At 37.2% G+C, this 15,685-nt stretch overlaps 2 protein-coding genes across 2 annotated transcripts; both read right to left on the bottom strand.

The window, feature by feature from the left end:
- Positions 1 to 441: 441 nt before the first annotated feature.
- On the bottom strand, positions 442 to 5,810 carry LOC112802168 (ARF guanine-nucleotide exchange factor GNL2-like). Its single transcript, XM_025845262.2, has 3 exons — positions 4,804 to 5,810; positions 4,008 to 4,456; positions 442 to 3,596 (listed from the first exon to the last, which is right to left on the bottom strand). Exons 1-3 carry the CDS (start codon positions 5,491 to 5,493, stop codon positions 536 to 538), a joined length of 4,200 nt encoding a protein of 1,399 aa, XP_025701047.1. The 5' UTR covers positions 5,494 to 5,810; the 3' UTR covers positions 442 to 535.
- A 987-nt stretch (positions 5,811 to 6,797) lies between these two features.
- On the bottom strand, positions 6,798 to 15,037 carry LOC112802160 (DNA mismatch repair protein MSH7-like). The gene is given in 18 exon segments (XM_072237580.1): positions 6,798 to 7,555; positions 7,846 to 7,973; positions 8,108 to 8,204; positions 8,501 to 8,902; positions 10,028 to 10,222; positions 10,437 to 10,714; positions 10,823 to 10,949; positions 11,068 to 11,264; positions 11,837 to 11,884; positions 11,963 to 11,996; positions 12,117 to 12,248; positions 12,365 to 12,460; positions 12,823 to 12,889; positions 13,109 to 13,142; positions 13,145 to 13,163; positions 13,260 to 13,355; positions 13,473 to 13,992; positions 14,471 to 15,037. Coding segments are annotated over 18 exon segments (3,255 nt in total). The 5' UTR covers positions 14,770 to 15,037; the 3' UTR covers positions 6,798 to 7,069.
- Between the last annotated feature and the right edge of the window lie 648 nt (positions 15,038 to 15,685).

The following is a 15,685-nucleotide window of genomic DNA, read 5'->3' as shown; positions in this document are numbered from 1 at the left end:
GGCCAAGCAGGGAAAGGTGTATTCACTTCATTTTAACTCAATAAGTTTTGTTCGTTAGACTGGATAATGTGAAGTTATATTTATATGTGGACGTTTTTTTATAGTATACAAGAATTTTTTTTTTTTTGGTTTAGGGTTATTAGTTATTACCACTACTTGGCATCAGTCAAGTTTCGAATTCGAGTTCGAGTGCACTTATTGTAAGGTATAGAAGATGACTACTAGACCAAGGTTGTGTGCATACAAGAAATGTTTTATCTTCTCTCATTTTTATCAATCAATTATGAATTATACTAAAAAAAATTGGTGCATATAACATCTGTCAAAATAAAATAAATCTATGATCAAGTGTAGTGGATTGAGATTCCTTGTGTAATGAAATTATAATATCATCAAAGTACTATGAAAATAAAAATGAGAATGCACTAAGTTCTACAAAAATGGCTGCACCAAACTTAAAGAAAGAATACATAATACATAACATGATGATGATAGAATAAATACTAATACATTACATGAGTATGAGATTGATGTTCTACATTGGGAATAAGTCATCCTTGATAGCAGGACATATCCACTGTATCTGAATGTATGTGATCTCCCACATATCATCATCTTCTTTGGGCACCAAAATCTCTTGTTCCTTCATCTGTGTTATTATCTTCTTCAACAAATGAGGTATTATGTCACTCAAACTTGATGGACCATAATGCCCCAAGTCAGCTTTCATACACGTGTCCATCCTCCTCAATATGCCTAACCAGAATGTCCTAAATCCAGGGCTCTCAGCTATTTGCCTCAATGACTGCAAGAACATATCAGTAAACAGCTCCATTGCAAGCTTAAGTGTCCCTTCCATGCTCCTCATTTCCTTTTCTGCGCCTTCCCTCCTCGAGTACTCCAGCATCTTCTCGTGAAGCTCGTCGACCATGGCGAAGATCACAAGGTTGAAGTAGTTGATGCAATTGGATGATATAAAAAGGAGTTCCTCAGCAAGCAAGAAACTCTTGTGAAGAGAATGAACTGCATGGTTTCTTATCTCTTCTTGTCTTGACAATGTTGTTCTTCTGAATGCTTCTCCAAGTTTCACAAACAGGTTCATGTTGTAGTTTGCAAGGCTTCTGCTAGTTTCCTCATTAGAGGAAGAGCTTGTGCTGCTTGATATACTGAAATTACTCCCAGGATCTGAGTATAAAGTCCTGTGCCAATGGATCAACAAGTTAACCGAATCGGCTAATATATCTAGCATCTTCTTCTTTTTATCTGCAGGACTGTTCTTAGCTAGAAAACAACCAAAAGCACAATCAATGCAAAACGCATAATTCGTTCGTGACACATGAGTTCCATCAGAAAACAAAGTAACCAACGCATCCACTCCCAAGTCGTAGGTTTCCGGATACCTCCAGGCGACTGAAAGCAAGTTTAAGAGCGATTTCCATCCGAAAGGAGTCTGCAAATTTGCAGCATAGTCGGTGACTATTCGGCTGGATGTTTGAGAAATGATATCATGGCATGTGTCAAGGATCTCTTTATCAAGCTTCCACATTAAAGTTATGGACTTGAATATGGCCTCCTCGCTTATCTTGTCATCAACTGGTTGGGAAAAGAGCTTTAGACAGATCTTGAGAAGGCCTAAAAGAGCTTTCTCAGCAAATGGGACTGGGGAGAACATTTGGAACTGAACAACTGCTAGAAGATATTCATGGAAATTTGGCCAAAACATGTGGAACCTGTGAGCATTAGCTATGGCTACTGCACTGAGTAGTTCCCAACAGAACTCAATGGTTTCTTCCTCATCGTGCTGTGTGCTATACTTTTGGCCTTTTCCGGCAGCCGCAGATATCAAAGATCTCCCAAGGCTGTGCAAGGATTCTATGGGAATGTTTGAACACGTACTGAAGATGCTACCAATTTGGCACAGTTTGATCATCTTGATATTCCTATCCGATTCGTTACTAAGGTTTATTCCATCATCCATGTTGTCCGGCGAAAGGAGAGTAAAGCGTTGCATTATGGTACCCATTTGATGGCTGCTAAATCTATGATCTTCAGTAGGAGATGCAGCTGATTCAGGTGTGGTTGGTGCATCTGCAGATTGCTCAAGATCAAGAACAGATTGGGGAATCAGCTTAAGCCTCTTGAGTTTTATCAAGCAGTCTACAATGTTCTTCCAACCCCCTCTAATCCCGTTGCGAAACATGTTTGCTATGGTGAAAACAGCAACTGTTGCCAATCTAGGCTTCAAATCATGGCCAAATGTGTAGAGAGTCTCCTCTGGAGAAGCATATGGATTCTGCAATGTGGTGAATTTGCAGAAAGATGTTATGAGCTCATCAAGGGTATCTTCTAGTCCATACTGAGCAATCCTCGCAACCGAGAACAAGCCTTCAATGCATTCATGGAGCAGCTCCTCTTCATCATTATGCTCAAAGAATGATGAAAGAGCCGCAACCGATGGACCAGCAATGCAAGCAAACATATCCCTGCATAATCTGCGATCATAGTCACATTGTATGTAATTCTGTGACACTTTGGATCGGTTTATGAGCTGAATCCACCTGCTTGGTGTCATGTCTAGTGACACAGTACTTGTGTCAAGGGCAATTGCATAACTTGAAATGGACTGAAAAAGCTCTGAAAGATAATCTCTAGGCAGATCCTGTCCTGCGTTGATTGCGCGATTGTTCCTAATGAATTCTTCTTCTGTCATCTTCTTCTTAACTTGAGGATTGTGCTGATCAGTATTGAGCATGATGAGGGAATAGCAGAGGATAAGAACAGTGTCCTTGCTTGCAAACAAGTCTGATGATTGCTGATCATAGAATCTATCCGAAAAGGCTTCGAGTATGCGCTGAATCTTTTGTGACTCCCCTGGCAACAAGAAACTCTCTAGATAGAAACGAAGAGCAGTGTCAAGAACCATCCCATTGAAATGGAATGTCTCTGTGAACTCCTTGAGAACTTTGAGGTAGAATTCATCAGGGTCTCCAAGGTATTCTCCTATGATCTTCTTGTCTAGGCCGGGCGTGTATCGAAAAAAGTATGCATACCCTTTTGGATCCGGAGGATCAGATATCAATTTAGCATGCTTCAAGTACTCTAGACCCTTCTTGTTATCTCTGTTGAAATGGTTTGCAGCAATCAGCAATTTCTTCTTCTGATATTTCCTCATCCTTACATGTTCCACCCAAGTGTCCAAATCATCTTCATCTCTCTCCATGTCTTCCCAAAAAGGTATATACTCATTCAATTGAACTGCATAAGCACCTAAAGGACCTGAATCATCTTTGTCAATGTTGTCTGCAATGTGGTGAATCAGAATCAATAGTCCTTCAAAGGCTTGGATTTGCATGCTTGTGGAGGAACCACTCCCTGCAAATGAATGCTTGCATAGAAGCCTGCCGAAATCCTCGAATACGTTCCGGCAACACGGATCGCAGTCAAAGTTCACATAAGCTTCTATGATGAATGTTGGTTGTCTGCAAAAGTTTATTATTCCCTCACCTGCTACTTCTTGAATCGAAATTGAGCTTCCGAAACTTGCAAGTCTTGTTAACACGTTTAAAAAGAAAGCTTCTAGCTGGAAACGTAAAAACCTACAACATTAAAATCATACATAAATAACATAAGTAGCAACACTATACAACAAAGCTTTTAATGTTGTATGTTCTGTTCATCTGAAGCATGATATAAGAATATCTAGTGTGAATGCATTGTACGAGACTTCATGCTAACTTATACTATGCTTATTTCTCAACTTTTTTTTTTATCATGACTTTGACATGTAATTTTGTTAATTTGATTCAAAGTAAGAAAGAATATATGGATAACATATTATTATATATTTAAATTATTTTTACTTATTATAAAAAAATAGACGTAAAATCTACATCAGATAAATTTCATAAACTGACTACACAAAATATTTCTCTTTAACCAAATACGTAAAAATCTATCTTTAAAATTCCGTTTATTTCTCTGACTAATGAAGAATAATGAAATCTAACCTTCTTAGAAAGTGGTAGGCATTCAAGACAGTGCTGCAAATCATGGACAAGACAAAGGAACTAGACCATGAACCATAGTAAATCAAATGGTGAAACAAATCATCTTGGATCATCCTCAAGAGCCTAGGGTGCCTCCCAATAACATCCCCACTAAGTTCAAGAGCAGAATTGATCATAAGCAACGCAAAGATCTGAACATTCTCATCAGCAGTGTGAGGTAAAGTCCCATCAGGATTCTCAATCACAGACACAACATTCAACAGTGAACACAAGAAATGGAATATGTCAATGGCACACTTAATCCCATAGCCAGTCACTTCCCCACCACCGCCATCATCATCCTCATCATCATCATCATCGTCGTCGGTTTCTGATCCAGAATATTCCCCACTGCGGAGACGGTGGCGGCCACCCTTCTTCTCAAGCTCTGGAAGCCTAGAAAACACAACCTGAACAAGGGACAGACCCAAATTAGATGTATATATATAGAAATACACTTTTTCTTTGTTTTTATCTTGGATTTGAACCAATACTAATTAACTCTCTAAATCATTAAATTAATTATTACATACATACTGATTCATATTTTTTTTAACTAAATAATCAATCATCAGACTAATTAAATTTATTATAATACAATAATCAAATCTACAATATTAGAATAATCAAACTTATTTATAGGTAATATAACAAAATTTTTTTGAGATACTAAATAAATAGTGCTATACACATAACATGATTATATATGATTTATTTGGTGTTACTAGTAAAATTTTCTGGGTTCGTATCAGCTTACCTGTATAAGCTCATGCATGGTGTACCTGGCATTCCTCTGAAGCAAATCACCGCGATTAACAGATTGCTGCACAACTTGAAAACAAGCATTGACAAGCGTGCACACAGCGGGATCACTGAGCAAGATGGAAGCCCTGTGGTGCATTGTCCCAGCAAGAACCTGAAGAATCTTCATCATAACGGCGTCCTCAGACACCGGATCAGTTTTCTCGAGTCGACAACCGGTGATGGCGGTAACAATAGCTTCCATGGCTTCTTTGGCACCGGGAGTCCTTTCATCGAACACCTCGAACTTGAGGATCTTGAGGATGGAAGAGAGGGCGACGGCTGTGGCGGCGGCAGGCATGTCGTCGTTGAGAATGACGTCAAGGAAGGGGGAGAGGTAGATAGAGGGGTCAATGCTGCGCCATTCTTGTGTAGGGTTGAAGATGAGAGAACGAAGGGACCTTAAGGAGGTGACAATGGAGGAGTCGTAGGTGTCTTCCGGGGAGGAATAGAGAGGGTTGAATTCGGGGCTTCGACGAATGACTGCAAGAACTGCACCTACCTCGGTGTTTAGCATGCATGAGAGTGCAAGTTGTTTCCGTTTTGATCTTGAAATCGACTTGCTTCTTCGGTTGTGCTGGTGGTTATAATCTTCTTCTCCGTTTAAGAAATCCATTGCTGATAACCGTTTTATTGATTTCGCCATTTTTTTCTTTAATTTATTATTTGTTTTACTCAACTATGCGGTGGTGACATCATTGCTTGTGCATGTGCATGATTTTTGTTGAGAGAAGAAAAGCTTAGTTAGTTAGATGAAAGGTTACGTTAGATTAGAGTGATGAGAGTGGAGAAGACCGAGTACAAAGGAGAGGGGATTGTGCATGGAGTTTCGCATGTTTGAGGACACAAATAATCATGGGGAAAATGATTGCCGGAACATTTGCCAAATCACTCGTACATTTAATTTCTTCTGTTTTATTGTCTTATTTTTATATTTTATTTATTTGAAGGGATTTCGCCTTGCAAAAATGTCGTTACACTTAAGTTATGCTTATGCAGTATGCACATCAAACATTCGATTATCTCGTTAGTCTTCCTTGCGAAAATTATTATTGTCAACCTCCATTATTTTTATTTATTTATTTTGTTGTTCAGAGACAAAGGAAAAGGAAAACAAGCTAAAAGAAAAGACTAGGCAAAACTGCCATCCTAATTTTTATCTAACATGGTCTTCTTGCAAGACCAGAGCAATCTCCTCATTAGGAATGACCCATGCTTTATTTAAGGTTTAGGTAATTATGATTATTAAGAACAGTATTATTTAAATATATCTAAATATAAATAATATTCATTGATAAATCCTAATGAGAAGTGCTAGGGGCCAGCAGAAATTGTGATATATAGCCATTAATTAGCCATCATAAGTGTGTTTAACGGTGGGAGATTACATCCAATGGTGCAAGATTACTCATTTTATTTTTTATGGTTAAATATTGGCCAAATTTTAAACTTTCTCAATCCCAATATACCCTTCGCCTAACAATCCACTAATGCTAATTCCCCTGTCATTTAGTGTAAGAATTTTGCATTATAATAAATCTCATAATTTTCGTTTGTAAATTTTTAAAATAAATAATTGAATCAAATACCTTTTATTGACAGAATAAAATATAGTTAGATATGTACATAACTTTATAATGGATATTACGGTAGAATTTTCACATTATCTCTAATTACATACTTAAAGTTGTAAGGACTTTAAAATAGTGAATAATTGAAATTTAAACATACATTGAGGGATGAGACGATAATTCAGTAGCCAACAGCCTTAGGCAAATATTGGCTTCAATGGCGGATTTGATTTGCTTCTTGGCAGGCTCCTCCCGCTGTGCTTGCCGGTGAATAGATCTCCGATTGAACCCTGTGCGTGGCGCCGAAAGCAGGGCTTAGTCTAATTTGTTTTGGGTTTCCCTTGGTTTGGGGTTTTTAAGCCCAGCAATAATAATAAAATAAAAAATCGGTAACATCTTTTAGTGTTAAACATACTTTAATGCCTAAGATTATTTTTATTTCGAGTGTCACAAGAAGACAAGGGACAGACATTATATATTGGCTAGTTCTCTAATTCTATATTTGCATCTTTTCCCTTTCTTCCATATAAAAGCAAAACAAAGAAGCTATTATGTTTCTGAAAGGAAAATAAAAGTATAAAACTACTCAATCAGTATAAATTTACATATTGCACTATGAAAGTCAGATCCTTGACCCCATCCTACCTGCCACTAAAACATCTGTTTTCCCGATCTAAAAGCAGCTTTTAGTTCATACCATAAACATATTAATGAATCTAAATCATCTTCATTAAAAGATTTAGAATCTTGTATCCGTGAGAAAGACACTAGGGTCTTCAACCAATCTTCATGAAGTGTTGAGAACTCTGATCTCTGTTCACTTGATCTGAAACTTCTTCCAATTGATTTTTTCATCTGTTGGCTAGCCTTTGAAGCAACCTTTACGGTATTCTCCGGAATCCCAGCCTTAAGGGCAACCTGCAACCCATAGCTCTCCGGAGATGCTCCGGAGGCAAGCCGGTATAAGAATACTAGTTCCTCACCACATTTGGAATAGCCATCAGATTTTGACTTGAAAGCACAAGCCATGTGCTGCATTTTAACATGCGGATGAGAGGCGAACTCTTTAGTGAGTGGATGGTAATGTGTGGCGAATAGCAACCGACAATTGACATTTTCAATCAGATGGCGGAATACCTGTGGAAATCCAGAGAATTATTAAATAGGATGACAATTTTCAGACATTATCGAAACATGGATACTTTAGGTCACACACTCAATTTCAAATGTTTACTATGCCTCAAGCACAAGGTATAGCTTAACAGAACCTTGAACGAAAAAAAAAAAAAAGAAGATAGCCACACTGTAATTCTCCAACTTAAAGAGTATTGAAATTCTAAGCAGTGGCACACTTTAAAATAAAACCAAAGCGGCCGCTTGGAAAACCTCACACACACACACAAGAATGGTAAAGAGCAGAGCCTCACTGCATATGCAATGGCATAGCCATCAAAAGTGCTGGTTCCTCGACCCAATTCATCAAGTATAACTAAAGAATCTTGGGTAGCATTCTGGAGAACTGATGCAGTTTCTGTGCACTCAATGTAGAAGGTACCTGAAAATAGAAGCAAAATTTGTTGGCCTGTACATTTCATCTTACTAGAAGCATTGATTTGTTTAAGCAGGAAAGATCATCTGGATGCCATATGGTACAAATTATAAAGCATACTTCCATTTGTGAGTACTTACTCTCGCCTGTCATGATTCTATCTGTTGCTCCAAGCCGTGTGAAGATGATATCCACAGCTGAGAGAACACAACTTTCACATGGCACATAGCAGCCTATCTGCAAAGGCATCAGAGGCATATTATAAAGAAAGGTATCAGAAAAAGATGACATGGCAAAGTGCATAACATATAAGATGCATCCCCCTAGAGGTTTCATAATTCAGACATAAGCCCCTTGTATTATTCCAAAATGTGTAATGTTTTCCCCTTACAATAAGGAAAATTTGTTACAAAGAAAGAAAGGAAGGAAGGAAACTGAACAATGGTGTGTACTTAAATCAGGCGGATAGAGTAGAGTGCAGAGGTCTAACAGGGGGAAAACACGAGAATATACACTAGAACAAAAGAGAGAACCTGAGCCATTATAACAGCCAGACAGGTAGCACGCAAAAGTGTTGATTTTCCACCCATGTTTGGTCCAGTCAGCAGCAATGTGCGATGATGCCCACCTTCATTCTCACCAAGAATTATGTCATTGGGGACAGGCACACATCCATTTTCTCCTAGGGCAAATGGATGCCATAACCCCTTCATTTTAAGCACAGGTCCTCCATTGTCTTTACCCGTAAAACTTTCTGGCACTATGACAGGCCTACACATACTTCCAGATGAGAAGCTAGAAGTAACAGCAAAGGATCTTAGCACGTCAATGCAATTGATGGCGTGAACAACTTCAAACCATTGTGTAGCTTTCTCCAAAAGTAGTTCAGCAAGTATTGTAAGTGTTTCAGCATCTGAATCTGTAACATTATGATTCTGCCACCAGATATAATATATGCTTAGTCATGTATACAAGTAAAAACTTTCCCTCTATTCCTCACATTAATGTTGACAAAGGAAAAACATATTCAAACATAACAACATAACAAGCAATTGCATGTTCTAACATATGACCATGTAATATTGTTGAAAATTTGAGAATCAACATTTGAGATACAATACACATCAAAATTTAAAACTGTTAATTCTATGTAGAAAAAGGCAAAGCAGTCAGCTAGCACGTGTTTAACAAAGATAATTAGAAATGGATTTGGTCACCACAATAAATGAATTGTTTAAAACTTTAATTACACAGATGTTTAGCATAATGCACCAAATTTGTTAAAAGGACACAAGGCTGTCAAAATAGAGTAAGCTTACACAGCCAGCCCAAATAGTGCAACGGAATTCATAGCTTATATAAAAACCAAAGTGAATTTCAGTTAGCCTGGTTAAACATTTAGCCTCCACCCTCATCTACATTTTGGCCAGGCCCATTCCCCACTTCCCGAAGAACCAAATCTAAAATTTCCTAACAAGTTAATCCCACCTACAATTACCCGAAGGCTTGTCCCCTGGATCTTGTATCTGTCAAGTCTCCCACTCCTTGCCTATCATTCACATAGTCCCCAATCTGGTCTCAGGTGCATGACCTACTCACAGTCTTTGGGATTTAGCCCTCATCACCTTGGACCCTAGATCAGGGTGTTGATTAGTGCTTCTTCCTCATCATACTTCACAGCCTTAGCTTTGGCTGATCAATGTTCATGGCCATTGAGCAGGTACCCTAATTTTAGTACTATATCCAATATTGTGAACTAACATACATCCCTTGATATTATTATCACTGAATATTCTTCTGTTTCAATATTTAAAATATTCGATAAATTACTGATGGTTATCAACAATTATAATTTCCAAGTAACACAGCAAACTGTCACCAACAGGACCCTCTGATGAGGGTACATGCCAGTTCCCATACAATATAAGTTTTAAACTAGCAAATTTTTTTATCTTTAGTGCTTGGGTTTAGCTCTCATGAACCTGAAGCCCTTAGATTGAGAAGATATGAAGGTTTTATTTCATATTTTTTAAATGAGAAGCATGAGTAAGGAAACAAACCTGATAATTTGGGAAGTCACTATCTACAGCTGCTTCAAACTGACTAAGAAATTGATCAAGCCCATCACTACCAGCCAGAATTGGTAGTTTAAAGACTTTTGTCAAGGATGATGTTAAAGGCTGCTCATTCTGTAGAAGAAGCAACAAACTCAAAGCAGTGCGAAGCCCTTTCACAAGTGACCCAAATACTTTCACCTGTAATAAATTAAACATTACATATGTGCACCAAGCAGAGACTATGATTGCCATAAAAAATGCAAAGTTGCTAGCAAGTCAATGTGCTTATTTTGACATTAAAATAAGATGGTATCTGACATATGAGTGAAACTTGGTTTCAAAGTCAGCGTGAAAAACAATTACCATGTCCTGAACAAATGAGGCTTAAAAAACAAAAATAGAAGTAACTCACCCTCTGCTTCAATATTTTTTTTGCCAACAAAGGCAGTAAAAGAGGGCCTGATAGTTGAAGGCTGGACTTGGTTCGGCCAAGCAATAGTTCCAAATCTGAAAGCTTGCGAAGATGTTGAGCAATCTGTGACACAATCTCCGGGCGAGTCATTAAATCATCAACTGCATCAAGCCTTTTTTTAATTCCTTCAGCATCTTTTAAAGGACGACAGATCCAGTTCCTAAGAAGCCGCTTTCCAGATGAAGTCACACAGTTATCAAGATATTTGTACAAAGTACCTGAAGTGAGAGGAGAACTGATTATACAACTGCATATTTAATTTTTAATAAAATTATGTTGTAAAGTTAAGACAGTTCTAAGATAGAACAAATCAAATAATCACTTACCTGTTTTCCCACCATCCGCATTATTACCAAAGATCTCCAGATTTATCAACGTCTGACCATCCATTTTAAGGCATCCCCTATAAACTTGGTAAGGATATATATCCCCATCTTGAAGGACATCATCTAGCTGTGCATAAAGTAGAGCATTTTAATACTGCTACTAACCATTGCAACATAACTGAATATTCTTAAAAATACTGCTACTAACCCCACTTAAAAGGAATCATAGTAAGCACTAAACATACCTTCAATCTAACTAGATTATCAATCAGTCCACCAAGAGCACACATTGCAGTTTCATGATGAGTAACTTTGCTCAGCACATAATCAAGTGAATGAAAAGACCTCTTAAAGTATTCTTTTGAGCGAACTAAATCATTGATTTCTGTGTTTACCAAGTCAGCAATAGACTGCACTGGAGTCAACTGTAATGTTGTTGAACCTGCAAAAGAGAATTGAGATTCAGAAATACTTTCTAACATTAAAATAAATTAGAGGACAATGAGAATTTTGTGCCTAGGATATAGGGAGTTTGCGTTGTAGTGCCAAAATATCCAAAAACAAAAGAACAAAGTAATGAAAAGAATTGCGACCTGAAAAATGTTCCTAATGTAATTGGTCTCAAGTTATCAGAATGTACACAAGCAATTGCGTTAAGAATAATGAACATATATAGCCTGAATTCCTATGAAAACATTTTGTTCCATATATATATATTCATATCATATGGATATAGTCCAGGTGGTGTCTACAGATTCAGAAGGTTAATCATATTGTGTACATATTAAAACCCGGTTCATTTTGAAATAAGAAAAACAAAATTACCAAATAAATCATAACATTTTCCAACCACAAGATGTTTATTACTATATAAAACCGTGCAAAATCAATTTCAAGAAGTGCTGTAATTGATGTGTAGCTCCCAAGCCAAAGAAACACCCATATAAAATCCCAGAGTGCTTTCTACATCACATTAATATATCCCCACACCAGCAACAGAAGATCACATCTCACCATGTAATGAGAATTTTCTAAGCGCTTTCTGAGCTCCTTTGGACAGCCCTGAAAAAACATTATATTTTAACATGAAATAATGGACCTTTAGATTTGATATGTATTTGAGAATAGATTGTTGTTCACCTCTACTTTCATATATAACTTCCTTAGGCGACACCTAAACACCAATGCCCAAAATTAAATTAGCTAAAAGTTTTACAAATGAGTTACAATTCATGAAACCTATACCCTAATTATAAAAGTGAAAAATAGGTAATTAAGATGTCCCAAAACATACTTGCATCAATAAAGCTCCCAGAGCAGAACATGATGCATCATCATCAATGGAGCCAACCCAAAATCGAAGACGAGCACAATCAACAAAAGCAAATCCATACACAACTGAACCATCATCCAAGCTGGTGCTACCCTGTAAATTTTTCAATTTATCACCATTTAACATTTCGAGGTACCAACAAAACTATCTATGCATTAGGTATACTTGTAATAGCTTGCAAAAATTAATAACTCAGCAACAGTGCAAACCTCTTTTATTGCAAGCAGATGGTTGGCATCAGGCCCAATATTACCCTCAACAGTGGTTGATGGAGTGATGACCTGAACTAATTTTCTTTGAATAACCTGAAAATATGATGACAGTCAGTAATACCATGCAAAAAAGGCAATCTGAATTTGCACGTTGCATAAGATAATTTGTTAGAACTCAAAAGCACTAAGGGTAATGAATAAATAAAATGATATATAAAGATTTATCTTAATTCAGTTCAATGTCATGTTATCTGCTGCAACATCAGGTAGGAAACAGTTTCCAACACATACAATAGACTGAGACACAGGAAATTCAAAATGTTTGAATGAACGTGAATTTATCCACATCTAGGTTAAATAGCTATGAAGCAAAACTTTCTATGTACAACCAAAGAACAACGTCACCTACAAGAATTTAGCAAAGCCAACACAACTGTAAGCATGGAAAAACTTACAGAGTTGGCTCCTCTAGCCTTTGCTTCTTCGGATGTCTCCAACTGCTCCACCCTTCCAACCTTGTATCTTCACAACGAAAGAAAAAACTCAAAACAGGGCATACTAAGTCCTCAATTCATTAGCTAGGAAATTGATATGCAACATGATTAGTAAGATCATATCATGCAATCTATCTGGAGTTAGCCATACTCATCTATGTGCTGCACGAAATCTCCACTTCAGATGTACATTACATTTAATCAAATCAACTTTCAAACAAAATCTCACTCTATCCTTAGTACTTACCCCCGAGCAACCAAGTTTTGAACAGCATCATCAATCCACTTTCAGATATACCAACCTGAAGTAGCAAGTAATAACAACTCTCTTTAATCTGTAAGAGGTAAACAAGTAGGAAAGTAATAATCAAACGACTATATACGACAAAAGAGTTGACCTGTCGACATTTTCCCACACCACTTAATGTTATTTTCCAATCAAGCTCCTTATGGCCAATTTCAGCATCCATTTCATAGAGCTCATAAAACTTCCCCTGTGAATGCCATTAATTATGGCAGACTACTATTAATTGAAGGTAATGAATACACAGTAAATCCTCAGAATTAAATGGTATTACGACATCAATAGTCAAAATACTTCATGAACTAACCACTTTAAAAAATAGCATAACATCCATGTATTTACACTTGACACTCCAATACTGTTTCTGTGAAGCTGACATCTTTTTCAAAGCATCCGGAGGTATATAAAGTGTTGTCCTGTCGTACAAAGGATCATTGGGCCTTCTTCCACTTGCATCCTTGATTCGAGAAGGATCAAGCCACTCAAACCTGCTAGCCACTTCTGCTTCCTTCTTAGTCAAGTTCAGTGATGGTGAATCCTCAAGAAATCTGACTCGTTTGCCAGAATCCATCAATGAACGAAATTTGGATTCATCATCTCGACTTCGCTTAGCATGAGAAGCAAGAGGCTGCATCCCTGGTGTTTCAGGCCCAACAACATCATCATTAATTTCGATAGGCTTTAACTGATTTGCCTTTGCCTTGAGACTTACAGCAGTATTTTTCACCATAGGTTGAAAAGCTCCTTCATACTCCTGATGCTGTCCTTTACCGTTAGCACATAATGGTGAAGAAGACTTACACAAACTGTCATCTGATGACTGGCTCCTGCAAAAACATTAGCACACATAAGATCATTGTAGTGGCAAAATAACAATAATAAAAATTATATTAAATTAAACAGCATTTCATTTAGAAATTTCAGTTCCAGCAGTATTGTATGTTCGGTATCGTTTAACTCGCTAGAGAATAAAAGTCCTTGGAGAAATCAAATTGCTTCAATTTACTATGTTGCAAAAGTTTACCGAATAATCCAAAATATGATGATTGATCATCATTCTCAAAGTGAAAATTCACATGCTATTTTTTTTCCATTCACCTTTCACATGCATTTAGTTCAGATAACAAGTTGACACTTCTGTTAACTTACTTTTTTCTATTTTCTAATAAACTTAATGGAAAAAGGAAACAATATAAGAAAATAGAACATCGAAACTTTACGAAATAAGCACATTTCATTTTTTTTTCTCTCGCATTTTGGTGAAACAAAACCCTAAAGGGGAATGACCGAATGAATGACTTGTACCTATGACTAAGCTTATCGCCGTCGCTGACAAACTTGTGCATGATGCTCTCAAAGAGGTTAGGAGCAAAGCCATTCCCGCTCGAAGCGAAGGTCGCCGGTAGAACCTGACGCGGCACCTTCTCCGGCGGCGTGTCGGTTCCTCTGACATCTTCTACCGCCGGCGCTGGAGGATTGACGGCGGCCGTGAAATTACGGTCGTGTTGACGGACAGACGAATCGGGAGGTCGGCGCTCACCGGAAGATTTGTTTTCCAGCGAGGCTTTCTGGAAGAATGAAAGTATCGATTTCTGGCGATTCATCGTTGAGGTGAGAATGCGAGAGTGACAGAAAAAATGTATGAAAGGGTTTAAGCTTTACGGTAGAATTGTGTATATTTGAGACTGTGCAGTAAAATTTTTTGGCGCCAAGGGGAAGTTTTAGCGCTCATTCTCAACCTGTTAAATTCAATAAATTGGGTGTTCCAAAAGACCAAAACTATAAATTGCTTTCTCGGTTTCTCCCTTTCTGTCTTCATTTCTTTTTCTTTTTTTTTTCTTTTTTTTTTAAAAAAAGAAAAATAAGTCCGTGCATCATCAACAGTTTTGCTTAACTTTTATCCAGTTAGATAGTTTTGATGGAGAGATGGGGACGAAAAAATGAAAATGAGACTCAGAGACTAAGAGACAAAAATTAAAATAAATTTTAGTATTTTTTTGGTATAAAGTGGGAGACAGAAATTGAAACAAGAATGAAATTATAATTTAATTTGTACAAAGGATAAAATTAGAATTAATTAATTGAAATAAAGGTATTTTAAATATAAAATATTATCAAAGTTTCACTCTCCATCTCTAAAAATTTTGGTCTTCGGTGTCTCCACTTTTTGGAGGTACTGAAATACTGAAATTTTAGGTACAGAGATAGAAATTTTTGTACTAGTCTTTTAACCAACAAACATGATATCGAATCTCAATCTCTCAGTCTCTGTCTCAGTACCTCAAAACAAACGCTAGGGGGAAGGAAAAGAAAAAATTACTCCAAAAAAAAAAAAGATTTAGGATATTTTATATCCTAAAGATATATTTGGCTAAAGAATTTTAATATGGAATAAAGATGTATGTTTTTGTTGGAAATGGAGATTTTGGTGTATATACAGGTGGGTGGATGTTACAGAGGTGTAGGCAAAACACGCAGGACTGACTTAGCTTGCACCTAACGTGTTGGACACTTGTACAA

Source organism: Arachis hypogaea, chromosome 5 (genome assembly GCF_003086295.3).
Source record: "Arachis hypogaea cultivar Tifrunner chromosome 5, arahy.Tifrunner.gnm2.J5K5, whole genome shotgun sequence".
Classification (NCBI taxonomy): Eukaryota; Viridiplantae; Streptophyta; class Magnoliopsida; order Fabales; family Fabaceae; genus Arachis; species Arachis hypogaea.
Note: the sequence above shows the minus strand (reverse complement) of the source record. Positions and strands in the feature narration are given on the sequence as shown.